Source organism: Salvelinus alpinus, chromosome 9 (genome assembly GCF_045679555.1).
Source record: "Salvelinus alpinus chromosome 9, SLU_Salpinus.1, whole genome shotgun sequence".
Taxonomy (NCBI): domain Eukaryota; kingdom Metazoa; phylum Chordata; class Actinopteri; order Salmoniformes; family Salmonidae; genus Salvelinus; species Salvelinus alpinus.
Genome location: NC_092094.1, coordinates 87,031,276 through 87,049,449, shown reverse-complemented (window position 1 = coordinate 87,049,449; position 18,174 = coordinate 87,031,276). Strand labels below are relative to the sequence as shown.

At 42.3% G+C, this 18,174-nt stretch overlaps 1 protein-coding gene across 5 annotated transcripts in view; it reads right to left on the bottom strand.

Annotated features, from left to right (window-relative positions):
- The window catches only part of prkcha (protein kinase C, eta, a), a 55,403-nt gene extending 37,536 nt beyond the window's left edge, over positions 1–17,867 (bottom strand). The window contains exons 1-3 of one of the 5 annotated variants that reach the window (XM_071327720.1): positions 17,649–17,867; positions 17,172–17,531; positions 6,381–6,444 (exon numbers count right to left, since the gene is read on the bottom strand). In XM_071327720.1, coding sequence (XP_071183821.1) covers positions 6,381–6,444; positions 17,172–17,522 — 415 coding nt within the window. In that variant the 5' untranslated portion in view covers positions 17,523–17,531; positions 17,649–17,867. Of the gene's footprint in view, positions 1–2,482; positions 2,686–6,380; positions 6,445–17,171 lie in introns of those variants that run through there. The other 4 variants (XM_071327719.1, XM_071327721.1, XM_071327722.1 and 1 more) reach the window with 4 other exon arrangements.
- Between the last annotated feature and the right edge of the window lie 307 nt (positions 17,868–18,174).

The following is an 18,174-nucleotide window of genomic DNA, read 5'->3' as shown; positions in this document are numbered from 1 at the left end:
ACTCACATCCTACCATACCATTGTCTGAACATTATGCCCTGAATCTATTCTACTACTCCCAGAAATCTGCTCCTTTTATTCTCTGTCCCCAATTCAATAGACGACCAGTTTTAATAGCCTTCAGCCGTACCCTTATCCTACTCTGTTCCTCTTGTGATGTAGAGGTTAACCCAGGCCGTGTAGCCCCCAGTTCCACTCCTATTCACCAGGCGCTATCTTTGTTACCGTAAAAGCCTTGGTTTCATGCATGTTAACATCAGAAGCCTCCTCCCTAAGTTTGTTTTATTCACTGCTTTAGCACACTCCGCCAACCCTGATGTCCTAGCAGTGTCTGAATCCTGGCTTAGGAAGGCCACTAAAAATTCTGATATTTCCATCCCCAACTACAACAGTTTCCACCAAGATAGAACTGCCAAAGGGGGTGGAGTTGCAATCTACTGCAGAGATAGCCTGCAGAGTTCTGTCATGCTATCCAGGTCTGTGCCCAAACAGATCGAGCTTCTATTTTTAAAAATACACCTTTCTAGAAATAAGTCTTTCACTGTTGCTGCTTGTTATAGACCCCACTCAGCCCCCAGATGTGCCCTGCACACCATATGTGAATTATTTGCCCCTTATTTATCTTCAGACTTTGTACTGTTAGGTGACCTAAACTGGGATATGCTTAACACGCCGGCCGTCCTAAAATCTAAACTAGATGCCCTCAATCTCACACAAATTATCAAGGAACCTACCAGGTACAACCCTAAATCCGTAAACATGGGCACCCTCATAGATACCGTCCTGACCAACCTGCCCAAATCAATACACCTCTGCTGTCTTCAATCAGGATCTCAGCGATCACTGCCTGCGTCCGTAATGGGTCCGCGGTCAAACGAACACCCCTCATCACTGTCAAACGCTCCCTAAAACACTTCAGCGAGCAGGCCTTTCAAATCGACCTGGCCCGGGTATCCTGGTAGGGTATTGACCTCATTCCGTCAGTAGAGGATGCCTGGTTATTCTTTAAAAGTGCTTTCCTCACCATCTTAAATAAGCATGCCCCATTCAAAAACAAATTAACTAAGAAAAGTTATATAGCCCTTGGTTCACTCCAGACCTGACTGCCCATGACCAGCACAAAAACATCCTGTGGCGTACTGCATTGGCATTGAATAGCCCCTGCGATATGCAACTTTTCAGGGAAGTCAGGAACCAATATACACAGGCAGTTAGGAAAGCAAAGGCTAGCTTTTTCAAACAGAAATTTGCATCCTGTAGCACAAACTCCAAAAGGTTCTGGGACACTGTAAAGTCCATGGAGAATAAGAGCACCTCCTCCCAGCTGCCCACTGCACTGAGGCTAGGAAACACTGTCCCCACCGATAAATCTACGATAATCAAGAATTTCAATAAGCATTTTTTTACGGCTGGCCATGCTTTCCACCTAGCTACCCCTATCCCAGCCAACAGCTCTGCACCCCCCACAGCAACTTGCCCAAGCCTCCCCCATTTCTCCTTCACACAAATCCAGATAGTTGATGCTCTGAAAGAGCTACAAAATCTGGACCCCTACAAATCAGCTGGGCTAGACAATCTGGACCCTCTCTTTCTAAAATGTTCCGCCGCAATTGTTGCAACCCCTATTACTAGCCTGTTCAACCTCTCTTTGGTATCGTCTGAGATCCCCAAAGATTGGAAAGCTGCCGCGGTCATCCTCCTCTTCAAAGGGGGAGACACTCTAGACCCAAACTGTTGCAGACCTATATATATCCTACCCTGCCTTTCTAAAGTCTTCGAAAGCCAAGTTAACAAACAGATCACCGACCATTTCGAATCCCACCGTACCTTCTCCGCTATGCAATCTGGTTACCGAGCGGGTCATGGGTGCACCTCAGCCACACTCAAGGTCCTAAACGATATCATAACCGCCATCGATAAAAGACAATACTGTGCAGCCGTCTTCATCGACCTGGCCAAGGCTTTCGACTCTGTCAATCACTGCATTCTTATCGGCCGACTCAACAGCCTTGGTTTCTCAAATGACTGCCTCGCCTGGTTCACCAACTACTTCTCAGATAGAGTTCATTGTGTCAAATCGGGGGGCCTGTTGTCCGGACCTCTGGCAGTCTCTATGGGGGTGCCACAGGGTTCAATTCTCGGGCCAAAACTTTTCTTTGTATACATCAATGTCGCTCTTGCTGCTAGTGATTCTCTGATCCACCTCTACGCAGACCACACCATTCTGTATACATCTGGCCCTTCATCAGACACTGTGTTAACAAAACTCCAGACGAGCTTCAATGCCATGCAACACTCCTTCCGTGGCCTCCAACTGCTCTTAAATGCAAGTAAAACTAAATGCATGCTCTTCTACCGATTGCTGCCCGCACCCACCCGCCACTCGAGCATCACTACTCTGGACGGCTCTGACTTAGAATATGTGGACAACTACAAATACCTAGGTGTCTGGTTAGACTGTAAACTCTCCTTCCAGACTCACATTAAGCATCTCCAATCCAAAATTCAATCTAGAATCGGTTTCCTATTTCGCAACAAAGCATCCTTCACTCATGCTGCCAAACATACCCTCCTAAAACTGACCATCCTACCGATCCTGGACAATGTAATTTACAAAATAGCCTTCAACACTGTTACGGATACAAGTGTTCTGTGTGTATCCTGTGTGTATTTCTTTTCTCTCCTTCTCCCCTACTCACAGGTGACAATAATCATTCCCCAATCAGTCATCAATCAGTCGCTAATCGGAAGACACCTGCTCCTTTTCCCTTACCCAATCACAGTCCCTTTCCCTTGGTTTAAAACCCCTGTCAGTTGTTTTCTCCCCAGCGCAATCTCTTTGTAACATGCCTTCTGTCTGTAGATCGCTTGTGTGTTTTGCATCTGCATGTCACTTTGTCCCCACCTGTGAGTATTGTTTTGGTTATGGTGTTTGAGTGTTTGTTTGATGGTGGGAAAAGGGGGTAACCAGACAAGTCGCCCTTGGGCTACACTACCCGTAGTTAAACATTGTTAAAAACACTAGTTAGAACTGGGCGGACCACCCCCTGTATTTTTGGTTAGTTAGTTAGCTGTTTGTGAAGTAGGCTAGTCTAGCTTAGGGGTGTTTTTGAATTATTATTCTTTCATTCCTTGGGTCCCGCTCAGCCCCTTTTCCTGCTCCCCCCCCATTTACCGTGTGTTTATAAATAAACATTTAGTGTTTGACGGTAATTAAGTTGTCTGTGTTATTTGTTCTCACTGTTACGTTTTCACTACTATAATTTGCATGAGTTGTGTTACGGGTCCCATTACCATCCCCCCTAGACTGTCGGGCCAAAGGGATTCGTAACAAACACTCTACTCAGACTACATCCAATTTGCTATCACAGTGCTATCCGTTTTGTCACCAAAGCCCCATATACTACCCACCACTGCAACCTGTATGCTCTCGTTGGCTGGCCCTCGCTTCATATTCGTCGCCAAACCCATTGGCTCCAGGTCATCTAAGTCTTTGCTAGGTATAACTCCGCCCTATTTCAGCTCACTGGTCACCATAGCAGCACCCACCTGTAGCACGCGCTCCAGCAGGTATATTTCACTGGTCATCCCTAAAGCCAACACCTCTTTTGGCCGCCTTTCCTTCCAGTTCTCTGCTGCCAATGACTGGAACGAATTGCAAAAATCACTGAAGCTGGAGACTTATATCTCCCTCACTAACTTTAAGCATCAGCTGTCAGAGCAGCTTACCAATCATTGCACCGGTACACAACCCATCTGTAAATAGCCCACCCCAAAAAATTGGTGCGTGGGTAAAATCACCAGGGAAGCCAATCCAGGACAAAAAAGCCATACTACAACCGGTGTTGTGATAAATGCGTTGATTGCTCTATAACCTGTTAGCTCACCTGCCTTACCACCATGACATATAGGCCTAAGGCCCGAGGCAATAAAAAGACAGTGGCAGAATAAAGTCAACCACACGTTTCATTACAAAACCAGAGAGCAACATCTGTCCGGTGAAGTCCACAAAACATATTGCATGTAGCAAACAGTTACATGACTTACAGCATGGTAGAGCAAGGTAATGTTTGACATTTTCACACTACTAAACAACTATTTATTTAGAGCCACAGAGAGTTACCGCAAGTCGCAAAGAAAACTGGAGCTGTCTCCCCTATTCCAGCACCATTTCAATTTCAACATCTTATCACCTATGCTTAGTCTAATAGTGACAACTACAGTGAACAAAAATATAAACGCAACATGTAAAGTGTTGGTCCCATGTTTCGTGAGCTGAAACAAAAGATCCCAGAAATGTTCAATAAGCACAAAAAGCTTATTTCTTTCAAATTGATTCTAAGGAGTATTTCTCTCCCTTCATGTTGCCTAAATGGTCTATGACTCACACAGTACACACTTTAATTTTTGTTGACCTAGGCTACCTGGCTAAAATACTTGCTCGCTAGCCTAACTTCCTTTCATGGGCAACGACAGGCCAGGCCAGCTAGTTAACATTAGCATACTACAATCTAGCTACACGTTGAACTTCCATCCTCTCAGGCCAGGGGCACAATGTACGAATTTATGGTTGGATCAGAATCGCCGTTTTAATGATTGACCAGTATGGAGAATTAAGTCCAAATCCCTATCTCCATCCATGGCTAATTTAGGAAAGGGACGATTTTAGCTAGCTAGCCACCGGAGAACAACACAACAATTCAAGTTTTTCTGTCAGTAATGATTGGCCTGTGATGTGATTGGTCTGAAGCCAAATCCAAACTGTCTTCCCTTAAATGTTTTTGTTGCACCGGGGCCATTCAAAGCTGAGCTCATTCAGTTTAATAGCTGATTGGCTATTACCAAGGGAGGCCAAATACTTGCTGGCTTCCCTTGCATTCAATATTACTGGCGGCAACCATGTCATACTCTTTCTGACCCGACAGCATCAGATAGATACGCTACACATACTGCGACAGAGGGGTGCTGTTTCGTTCATTTGGATGCTTTCTCCAGTGAGATACGTTCAGCCTCTTGTGAATTGAAGGACATTTATAAAACACAGAGAGACTGCACTACCAGTCTAAAGTTTTAGAACACCTACTCATTCAAGGGTTTTTCTTTATTTTTACTATTTTCTACATTGTAGAATAATAGTGAAGACAACAAAACTATGAAATAACACACATGGCATCATGTTGTAACCAAAAAAAAGTGTTTAACAAATCAAAATATTTTATATTTGAGATAATTCAAATAGCCACCCTGACAGCTTTGCACACTCTTGGCATTCTCTTAACCAGCTTCACCTGGAATGCTTTTCCAACAGTCTTGAAGGAGTTTATTTTATATGTTTTTTTCTTGGTACATTTTTGGGGGAAGCCTGGCTTCCCTTGGCATCCATGAATACATGTCACTGATCATATCATGTATGGTACTATGGATGAGTGTGTGCGTGTCTATAGGTGAGTGTGTATGTCTGTGTGTGTGTCTGTCTAGAGTAATAGTTGAGCTATTGTTATATTTGTGAGGTGCTAAAACCACATACGAACAGCGGAAAGTTGTATGTTTTAGAGTCCCGACACACGTCAGAGAGACAGATGGTGGAGTACTACACTGAGAATGGCACTCAAATGTCAGCTATTGAATGATGTATGATTTGCCACAGCAAAAACTAGGGTTTAATATGTGTTATTTCATGGACGGAACCTCCCTAAAGCATTCATGACCTATCCCAATCGTACTCGTATACTCTTTACAAATTAAATATTATTATAATATCAGGGAATTGACCTTCAGAATGGAGAGGTTTATGAATGATATTATGATAAAGTGAGAGAAATGTGCAGAGCTAAGTGCAGTTTTGATTTACAGGGTATACAGGTCAGATGCAGTTTAGATAAGGTCTTGATGATTTTCAGTGGTGATAAAACCACGGCAGAGCACTATACAAATTGCTAGAGGGAAGTATTTTATTCAGACATGAAATATGGATGATAGAACATTGTTGCTTTTATCTGAAAGGAAACAAAGGAGATAGGATTCCCATCAGTCAAAGCATCTACAGTATGTCTTACAGTAAGTCAGTCACAGGCATGCACAAACGCGCACACATACACACAACCAGGTTTTTGTGACGCCGAATGTCTGTTTGACAGCCTGTTAGTTATCAGCTGCATCAGTGACTGTGTTGAAGCAGCCAGACAGACAGACAGACTTAACTTTAGAGGGTCGAATAGAACAAAATGTTACTGAATATTTAAGGAGTTGAAAGAATGTATGCTGTCTCAGTGTAAGAGAAATTAAAAAGATAGGAACAGAGAGGGAGAGAGAGATAGTAGTGCCATCGATGGATGAAATAGATAGAGGGTTAGTGTGAGATAAGTGAAAAAAACTCTTACCATCAATGAAGGAGCCATTGAGTGCTATGAGTATGTACACCTTGCCCTCTGGCTCCAGGTCCACCTGCACACAAACACAGGAGACATTAGACTAGACTATTTAAAGGCCCAGTGCAGTCAAACATGATTTTCCTGTGTTTTATATATATTTCCACACTATAAGCTTGGGATAATACTGTGAAAATTATGATGATGTCCTTTTAGTGTAAGAGCTGTTAGAAAAGGACGCTTGGTTTTGGTGGGATGATGTTTTGGCCTGCCTGGTGACATCACCAGGCGGTAATATAGTTAATAGACCAATAAGAAAGAGAGTTCCAAACCTCTGCCAATAACAGCTAGTTTTCAGTTTACCTCCCCACTCAGAACACTCCAAGACAGTCCTAGAAAAATATTTCTTGAGAAATTGCTCTTTACTAAGAAACTACTTCTGTTTCTTTTTTACCATTTAATTCAAAACAATCAATCACAGAAGGGTACTTAATTGTTACCCAGAAATGATTTGATATTGAGATAAAAACGTCTGCATTGTTAGGTCTTTCTTTAACATACCGGTATGTAGCATGTAGGTGTGTGTTGGGAAGGGTTGAGTGTGTATGTAATGTGGGGAGAATGTGAGCAATGTGGTGAAGAGACTAGAGAGCAGGTCCAGCTGGTTGAGCAAGCTCAATTCAAATGACACCCTGCTCCAGTGAAAATAACACCCATCTCACACAGACATAGGCATACAGCGATTTTGGAAAGTACTCAGACCCCTTGACTCTTCTCACATTTTGTTACGTTACAGCCTTATTCTAAAATGAATTAAATACAACATTTTCTTCAGCAATCGCTACACAATACCCCATAACGACAAAGCGAAAACAGAAATACCTTATTTACATAAGTATTCAGACCCATTGCTATGCGACACGAAATTGAGCTCAGGTGCATCCTGTTCCCATTGATCATCCTTGAGATGTTTCTAAAACTTGATTGGAGTACACTTGTGGTAAATTCAATTGATTGGACATGATTTGGTAAGGCACACACCAGAGAGCAAAAACCAAGCCATTAGATCGAAGCAATTGTCCGTAGAGCTCCAAGACAGGATTATGTCAAGGCACAGATCTGGGGAAAGGTACCAAAACATTTCTGCAGCATTGAAATGCCTCAAGAACACAGTGGCCTCCATCATTCTCAAATAGAAGAAGTTTGGAACCACCAAGACTCTTCCTAGAGCTGGCTGCCCGGCCAAACTGAGCAATCGGGGGAGAAGGGCCTTGGTCAGGGAGGTGACCAAGAACCTGACAGTCACTCTGACAGAGCTGTAGAGTTCCTCTGTGGAGATGGGAGAACCTCCAGAAGGACAACCATCTCTGCAGCACTCCACCAATCAGGCCTTTATGGTAGAGGAGCAGACGGAAGTCACTCAGTAAAAGGCACAGGACAGCCCACTGGGAGTTTGTCAAAAGGCACCTAAAGGACTCTGACCATGAGAAACAAGATTCTCTGGTCTGATGAAACCAAGATTGACCTCTTTGGCCTGAATGCCAAGCGTCACGTCTGTAGGAAACCTGGCACCATCCCTACGGTGAAGCATGGTGGTGGCAGTATCATGCTGTGGGGATATTTTTTAGCGGCAGAGACTGGGAGACTAGTCAGGATTGAGGGAAAGATGAACGGAGCAAAGAACAGAGAGATCTTTGATGAAGTCCTGAGTGCTCTGGAGCAGGTTCTCAGACTTGGACAAAGGTTCACCTTCCAACAGGACAACAGTAAGCACACAGCCAAGACAACGCAGGAGTGGCTTCGGGACAAGTCTCTGAATGTCCTTGAGAGGCCCAGCCAGAGCCCGGACTTGAACCCGATCAATATCTCTGGAAAGACCTGAAAATAGCTGTGCAGCAACGCTCCCCATACAACCTGACAGAGCTTGAGAGGATCTGCAGAGAATAATGGGATAAACTCCCCAAATACAGGCGTGCCAAGCTTGTAGCGTCATACCCAAGAAGACTCGAGGCTGTAATCGCTGCCAAAGTTGCTTAGACAAAGTACAGGGTCTGAATACTTATGTAAATGTAATATTTACATTTTTATTTTTCATACATTTGCCAAAAAAACTGTTTTTGCCTTGTCAGCATGAGGTTGTGTAGATTGATGACAAAAATAAATTTTAGAAAAAGGCTGTAACATAATAAAATGTGGAAAAAGTCAAGGGGTCTGAATACTTTCTGAATGCACTGTAAGTATAAAGAAGACCTACACACATAGACAGACATAATGAGACTGACAGAGACCAAAAGGTTTGTATTAGGCCCACAGTGAGAAACCTGAAGGAGCTCCACAGTGCTGCATAAGCCATGCACAAACCACTAAAATGGAAACTGAGGTTACTTACAGCCAGGTGAGTAACTTGCTGGGGGCATGGGGACAGGGAGTCAGGGAGTCATGACTGCCCCAATATTAGAAACAGGTCAATTTGACCCCCGTTAATATCTTACCATGATTAGTTTGATTGATTGGAAAACATGTCCCCACTGTAAAGTGCCAGGCAGCTACTGGCTTTATGTTCCTCATTCCTAATTTTATTATTGGATCCCCCCCGCCACCAAATATGCTTTTGGTTGCGCCTGGTCCCCAGAGGCAGCCGGCAGTTCCGAGTAAGCACAGCAACGCGCATACGGCAGTATAGGCTACATGCGAATGTTCCAATATGCAATTAGCGGGAACACAATTAGCGGGAACACACCCATTTGATCTGAACGAACCGTGCCTCGAGTATGTCAACAGAATCAAGCCTTTAGACGTTAATGTTAATTATCCTACATTATATTTGTCAAACATGAGTGGCATTTAGCCTATATTTATGTAATTAAAAGTTTGGCTACATTTTCTGGCGCCTCCCTCATGTCAGCAGTGTGGACATATCACCTAGGCTACACTTTGAGATGTAGGCTAATTATTTATGTACAAGTAACTGCCAAAACAAAGGAAACACCAACATAAAGTGTCTTGGTGCGTTGGGCCACAACGAGCCGACAGAACAGCTTCAATTCGCCTTGACATAGATTCTACAAGTGTCTGAAACTCTATTTAAGGGATGCAACACCATTCTTCAAGGAGAAATTCCATAATTTGTTGTTTTGTTGATGGTGGTGGGAAACGCTGTCTCAGGCGCAGCTCCAGAATCTTCTATAAATCTTCAATTGGTTTGAGATCTGGTGACTGACTGACTGACACTGACACACACACACACACACCCTTTAAACTCCATGAGATTATTTATTCTAGCCATGGTAGCCAAACTGATGGGCAACTGGGCATTATTATATCTTACATGACCCTAAGCATGATGGGATGTTAGTTGCTTAATTAACTCAGGAACTATATCTGTGTGGGAGTACCTGTTTTCAATATATTGTATCCCTCATTTACTCAAGTGTTTCTTTTATTTTGTCAGTTACCCGTACATTTAGGCAAAATAGATTAGAATATTATTCCAGTGTTGGCCTTTTAAGCAGTGGTGTAAAGTACTGAAGTAAAAATACTTCAAAGTACTACTTAAGTAGTTTTGGGGGGTATCTGTAATTTACTTTACTATTTATTTTTTTGACTACTTTTACTTCACTACATTCCTTAAAGAAAATATTGTACTTTTTACTCCAAACATTTCCCCTGACACCCAAAAGTACTCATTACATTTTGAATGCTTAGCAGGATAGGAAAATGGTCCAATTCACACACTTATCAAGAGAACATCCCTGGTCATCCCTACTGCCTCTGATCTGGTGGACTCACTAAACACAAATGCTTTATTTGTAAATTATGTCTGAGTGTTGGAGTGTGCCCCTGGCTATCCATACATTTAAAATACAAGAAAATGGTGCCATCTGGTTTGCTTAGTAAGGAATTGTAAATTATTTATACTTTTACTCTTGATACTTAAGTATATTTCAAACAAAAAATTATTTTAGACTTTTACTCAAGTAGTATTTTACTGGGTTACTTTCACTTTTACTTGAGTCATTTTCTATTAAGGCATCTTTACTTACATTCAAGTATGACAATTGGGTACTTTTTCCAGCACTGCTTTTTAGTCACATTTCTGGATCAGTTGACAGTCCCATTTATCTATTTCAGTAGTACTCTTTAGTCAAGTCCTTCCACACCGATCTCGAGAAACCATTTCTGTATGGACATCGCTTTGTGCATGGGGGCATTATGCTGAAACAGGAAAGGATCTTCCCCAAACTGTTGCCACAAAGTTGGAAACACAGAATCATCTAGAATGTCATTGTATGCTGTAGCATTAAGATTTCCCTTCACTGGAACTGAGGGGCCTAGCTCGAACCATGAAGAAAATCCCCAGACCATTATTCCTCCTCCACCAAACATTACAGTTGGCACTACACATTTGGGCAGGTAGCGTTCTCCAGGCATCCGCCAAATTCAGATTTGTCCGTTGGACTGCCAGATGGTGAAGTGTGATTCATCACTCCAGGAGAACATGTTTCCACTGCTCCAGAGCCCAACGGCAGCGAGCTTTACACCACTCCAGCCGACGCTTGGCATTGCGCATGGTGATCTAGGCTTGTGTGCGGCTGCTTGGCCATGGAAACCCATTTCATGAAGCACCCGACGAACAGTTATGTTGCTGAAGTTGCTTCCAGAGGCAGTTTGGAACTTTCTAGTGAGTGTTGCAACCGAGGACAGGCGATTTTTACTCACTACGTGCTTCAGCACTCGGCGGTCCCGTTCTGTGAGCCTGTGTGGCCTACCACTTTGTGGCTAAGCCGTTGTTGCTCCTAGACATTTCCACTTCACAATAACAGCACTTACAGTTCACCGGGGCAGCTCTACTGCCAATGTTTGTTTATAGAGATTGCATGGCTGTGTGCTCGGTTTTATAAACCTGTCAGCAACGGGTGTGGCTGAAATAGCTGAATCCACTCATTTGAAGGGCTGTACACATACTTTTGTATGTATAGTGTATTTTAATGTGGGATGGTCATCTACAGTTCGGGATGTTAAAAGTTGCCCTTTGGGATGATTCTGTCCCGGTGATTAAAAAAGTTATTTTGAGCCCTGGGTAGTTATATTCACGAGCAATCCAATGTATGAATGTTTTGAAATTTTAAAACAAGTAAAAGTTCATGAACATTTCATAAATCTATTCCTATGTTCCTGTGTAACTAGTGAACTATTTATTGGTGATGAGATAATTGTGTAAAAATAGTTTTATAGTGAGTGATGCAATGCTAGATTTGGTATTTTAGCTCGCTAGCACAGTATCTTCCCCTTTTCAACTGCAGTTCCAGATGAGCAGCACTTAGTGAGTCACTGTTCACCCTATTGAAAAAGTAATTAGTGCCCTTAATGGAGGTACCAAATTAATTAATGGCTACATAGCTAGCTAGCTAACTACATTACACTGTACAATTCATAATAGACTGGGACTATGTTGTCAGCTAGCTAGCTATACCTATTGCCAAACAGTAAAAAAAAAAAAAAAAGCTAATAAAAGCAGAATCTAATTTATGTTAATAAGCTAACCCATCATTGTTACGGTCAGACATTTTTTTCATATGATAATGGTATTTGATCATATGATTATGGGAGGGTTCAAAGACAGGCAATAGAGAGATTGAGAGTGTACTGCCCATGTTGAGGCAGGGAGAGGACAAACAGGTCATCAGGTGAGAATTTTAGTTATAAAATGAATATGTTCAATTCCTCATCTTTTCTGACTGTAGCCCAATGCTATAACAAAACAGTTGCTGCCTTCATTCTGATTTCATTTGGTAGACATGGCAGGCGTCAGAGACAGTCAGTAGAAAGAGGGAAAGCACTGCCCATGTTGAGGCACAGGGAGAGGGCGATCAGGTCATCAGGTGAGAATTTGGAATTTGAGTTATAAGGCAGTCTGGTAAAGCATGTTGCACAGCAATTTACATCGAACACAGATTGGAACTATCGGTTCAACTTCTCATCTTTGCTGACTGGAGCCCAAGTGCTATAACAAATGTTGTTGCCTGCTGATTTCATTTGGTTGTCATGGAGATTGAAGACGTGGCTGCTCTCAACAATGACACAAAGCAGATTGAACCATGTTGCCATCTGTCATTCACCAGGAGAAGCTGGATACCATAGAAATTAAAACAATATGCCAACATTCTATTTCTGTCAGTGACGGGCGTAAACAGGTATTTGGTACATTTTAGAGAATTGAGATTGAACATCTGACCCCTCTCTGTACCACTATATGCCCACCTTTATATAAGATTGCAACAGGTAATTGAATGTGTATGTTTTGTACTTGATGGTGAATGCCAATGAATTGTTGCTATGTATTTTTGAAGCCTATTGCTTGAGCATGATGCTACACTGATTGTTTAATTTTGAAGTCTATCATTAGATCTATATTGAAGAGTTATATTTTGAATGTCACTGAATTATTTTATGAATTAATACTGCAATTTAATTGTGTAACTAAGTAAGATGTTTCTGGAGTCAGATTTTAAGTTAATTTGGTATAAGAAATTAGTTATTCAAGACCATGTACTAGCCAAGCATGGTGAAGGGTACACAAATAGAATAATGGGTTTGAACATTTAAATGTAGTTAAAGGGGTGTGGTGGTGACTTTCTGAACTGTTACGAGTAAGAACACAGATTAAAGAAATATTTGTCTTTCAGTTGTTATTGGGGTATATTGACCAAATTCACCAGAAACAATAATTTCAGAGCTTTTTAAAACAAAACATCTCCCGTGGGGACATGCCCGCAGACCCCCCTAGAAGGGTGTTGACACCAGAACCCGTTGACCCTGACCCCCACCCCAAATATCCAACAAAAAGTTATGCCCTTGCTTACAGCACAAACTACAGAGAGGGTTCATGCCAGACAGATGCCCCAATGGAAAACCTTGACAACCCACAACAAAAGTGACATGATTGGACTGATACTGCAGGGTCATCTCTATTCTGATTTAGTCATCTCTACCAGCCGGTCTCTCCATTCAATATACTTGGTCAGTTAGATAGTTCTGTATCACTGTAAGGAGGGAATATATCTAACATCACACATGATCTAATGCTGAGGCTGAAACATTGGAAATGGAAATCCCAGACAGAGAACGACATCAGATGTAGAATATTATGATAATTCCACCTCTCTCATTCCTTAACTATTGACCTTGACAAGACATCACCCTCCACGCATGTTTCCTTTGTGTTCAGCTGAGCACACACACAAACTATTAGCCTACTGTCACCCATTACTGTTAGCTCCCGTTCTCTCTCGTTCTCTGAGAGCCCTGGGTCTGTGTACTCTGTGAAGCAGCTGATGCAGTCAGGACCTCAGAGACAGATAAAGACAGAAGTGTTCAGACTAAATCAAGCTCTGATGCAAACAGGACCACACTAAATTTAAAAAGCAGGAACTTTGCCTGACTGAGCCACAGCCACACACATGGAGGAAGTGGTTTTTTCAGGGAGTGGAAGCTGCTGACAGACATTTAGAGTTAAACTGAGTCTAGTGTATTCAGTCCCCAACCCTTTGTAGAAGAGACAAAATTTCGATGAACCTGATAAATGTTTCAACATAGGCCACTATTTGTAGTTGTCACAGGTGTAAGTTGTGGGTCTTAATGGAAACTGTCCCCCAGTGTTGAGGATGTGAGTGGGGTGTGAGAGGAGTGGGTGGGTGGCACATGAGGCTGAGCCACAGGCCGATGAGACACAGATATGACTGCATGCTTCTATTTTGAGTTGCTATTTTTTAGGTTAACACCTCAAACTGCTGCTTGTAATGCATGCTTGTCCTGACACACAACACAGACTCTCTCTCTGCTCCTCTGTACTTTGACATGGGGAGCAGAGGCACACAGTGTTATGGTGCTGGTCAAGGTTCTGTGTAACAGTGAAATAAGAAGTAAAGTTATTGTATGTGTGTGTCCCGATAGCCCCCCTAAGATTTAAGACACTCTGTAAAGTCTGTGTTTGTGTTTAATATGCAACATTGTACTGAGCAATTCCACAGTAACACTTTAAACGTTTGCAATAATTTTTTGAGGGGACATTTTTTTTAAATTGAACTAGGCAAGTCAGTTAAGAACAAATTGTTTTTTACAAATTGTCATTTACAATGATGGCCTACTGGGGAACAGTGGGTTTACTGCCTTGTTCAGGGGCAGAATGCCAGATTTTTACCTTGTCAGCTCGGGGATTCGATACAGCAACCTTTTGGTTACAGGCCCAACGCTCTAACCACTAGGCTACCTGCCGTACATCTCTATGCACAATGACTACTTTTAACATTGTTCAAAAACACATTTACTTAAAAAAACAGTGCAGATGCTAATTTTGGAACAGAATGACAGTTTGTGCTGTTCTTCCAGGTAAATGTGATTTTGTCAAATGTTCAGTGGAAATTGTTAAAAAGTAGTCCTTGTGCATAGAGTTGTATGGTATGTTTAACTTTGCAATCATTGTATTTTGTTTGACATACATTTTAAAGTGAGAAATCTGAGTCTCAGCATCATTCTGTTATCGTGGAATTGCCCTGCTGGTTAGAGAGGAACACAGGTGAGAAAGAGAAAGTGATGTTATTGGCTCTGAGCCAAGAGAGGTTATAAAACAAGGGAGATGGGATGGGATGGGATTGAGAGAGACTTGGAGCGTCAAGCAGACGTTGGGAAAGCAGCAATAACAGTGGTGTTGGCGTGTGGAAGCCTGTGCCCTACTTTCTAGTCTCTACTCTTTGTCATACATATAGGGCCCCAAGCACTTCATCTGAGACAGCTAACGAAGCAAAAAGAAAGTTTCACAGTTCAGATCTATCAGATAAGTGCTGTCAAGAGTGCATGTCATAAAGTGTGAGGGCAGGCTATGCCCACATCTCTGTCAATAAAACCTCACAGACACACCCACTGCACTGACTCTGGTCTTCAGTGATTGGCCCCTGGTGGAAGCTTTGCAAAAAAAATCACAGATTCTACTTTTCAAGAGGTTAAAGGGATACTTCCCCAGAGTCGAATGAACTCATGGATACCATTTTTATGTCTTTGCATCCAGTATGAAGGAAGTTAGAGGTAGTTTTAAGAGCCAATGCTAACCAGTGTTTGCGCTAACGCTATTTAGCAACTTCCTTCAAACTGCACGCGGAGACATAAAAATGGTATCCACCAGTTCATCTGACTCTGGGCTTCATAGCCAACATTGTGAAGTATTGCTTAATAGCTTTTTGGCACCATGACAGAGGAGGTTGAGTATGTCAGACCATTGCTCCCGAGTGGCGCAGCGGTCTAAGGCACTCTATCTCAGTGTAAGAGGTGTCACTGCAGTCCCTGGTTTGAATCAAGGCTGCATCACTTCTGGCTGTGATTGGGAGTCCCATAGGGTGGTGCACAATTGGCCCAGCGTCGTCCGGGTTTGGCCGTCATTGTAAATAAGAATTTGTTCTTAACTGACTTGCCTAATTAAGTAAAGGTTAAATGTAAAAAATTTGACTGTACGACCATAAGAGATAATAAGAAGCCCAGACAGCCACTGGAGGACGGTGGGTCTCAAGGCACACAGATGATCCCAGTTCGCACAGGTTCAGGTTACACATTATTCAAATGTTTTGTTTACTTCTCTCGGACCAAAAGTAAACCAGACGAGAGAAACTATGTTATAGAGGGCAGTTACAGTGACAAACATAATCCAAACCAATAGTAGCCTACAATGGTATAAAGAGGTATCCATGTAGCCCCTAAAGCAATGCACATCAACCAGAGAGAGAAATGTAGAAAGTAATAACAGGTCATTCTTTTGATACTGTCATCTATCAGTGGCTGTATTTGAGTGGCTGTATTTGAGTGGCTGTATGAGATGCAGTAAGATAGGGTATTATCACACTTCAGCTTGTTTGTGCATGCAAGTCACCGACCCTAGATGCAAAGTCTCTGCTGGTTGTGGTTTCCAGCACACTTTACAATGCAATGCTGGACATACTGCTAGCAGGGAGCACAATTAACACATTAGAACGGCATGTGTGGTTATGACCCTTTGCTGATGTCGCTTCTGCCTTTCCGACAGGCTCAAGCTAGTCTCTAGACAGACGTGTTGCTTCCTATAATGTACTAATGTGGGCCTGGGTTTTCGAGACTAGGCTTAAGCTAAACACACAGACATTCACTAAGATGCCGCCTATAATTAGCGGCTCCATATGGGGAAAGGACACTATCGGCTCTTGCCCTGTAAAGAAAGGACTGGAAAGGGAATGGCAAAATGAGTGTAAACTATGCATCTCAGGTCTACAAGTAGCACTACTGATGGGGATGTATTTAGAAGTGCCTATTCCCTTGCCTCTGGCCCTTGGCATTAGTTTATCACCAAACAGTACAGTATGGAATGTGTATATGCAAATTCCCCAAAGGTTCTCCAAGCGAACTTTTCAGAGAGGTAAAGGAAAATATGATCAGGGTATTTTTTACTGACAGTCTGGCTATATTCATTCTGCTTTCTCATAAAGGCTATTTGAGTGAATTGCCAAGAGGATACAATTGTGTCATGACAGCCACATCAGTCCCTATTCATCCTCACAGTGCCCAGGGCTTAAAGGGTCATTTCCAAAACGTTCAACTTCGTATTCATCATTTTCAGCACCACCCGAACAAATGTGAAAATAGTGCGTTTTGTTTTGTTGTAAAAAAATAATTTGCTAGTGGTTACATTTCTCCAGCCCCATCTCTCAGCTTTTTATAGGAACAGGGCAGGGAGTCGCCTTTATTACTGTTTTAACTAATGATTGCCGCTTTAAAGCTACTCACCCATCCTTCAAAAGTATCTTCTGTGTTCGAGGTTTTGATCAGGTCCTCAAATTGAATAATGCAGTTGGCAACAAAGTCGTCATACCCTATGGGTGCATCATGAAATACAGCCAACTCTATATGCTTGCCGCCGTTGACATTGAGGCAGAACTCTTCGTTGTAAGTTGGCATGTTGGTTTTCTGTTTTGTATGTGTTTGTCCAATTTTGTACTCGTCCACCTTTATCACAAGGTAAGGGTCTAGAGTGGGAGCCGTTTTGTTGAACATTACAGAGTGGCGAAGAGAAAAAGTAGTTGGTTTGAGGTCCAGCGCCTCACCAATTCTAAGCTTTAGATACCCGTTGAACTTCATAATGTTCCTCTAAAGAAAGAAAAAAGACGTAAACAAGTTAAAAGTAAAAAAAAATCAAAAGAGACTTAAACTCAAATTAAAACTACGCTATTGCGATAGGCATGTAAAGCATTCCTACATACTGACCTAATTTCAAAATAATATAAATCAATATATTTGACTGTGAATTGGAGTCCGATGTTGCATCCTAGAGCAATTCGAAGACATTGCTCGTCAATAGGCATTTGTTGGTGACGCGTTCACACGGTGCTCTTGGCCCTCGGTCGTGAGCGGTTCCCTGGACCAGCGCGTGTGACCTTGCCTCCCAAAACAACACTGCTGATGTAGGCTATACAGAAAGCGCGCACGTTCTGAGAACGACCTAGGTCTACTTCAAGGAAGCACAAGGCAAGTTCCGTAAAAAGGAAGTAACAGAAGTAGCGACCATGCACGATAATGCTTTCTATAGAGTTTCTTCTTTCTCAATGCACTTGTTTACATTTTGTTCCTACTAATCGGCTTGCTACAACTAACTGTAAAAGGTATTGTCAATATTCGTCTCATCGGTTATTATCAAGGATTTATATAATAATGTGAAAAAGTAGCATTATTAAGACTATAACTACCGTAGTGCACTTGCAGTGCTTAGGGTTGCCTCAGAGCATGGGGGTAG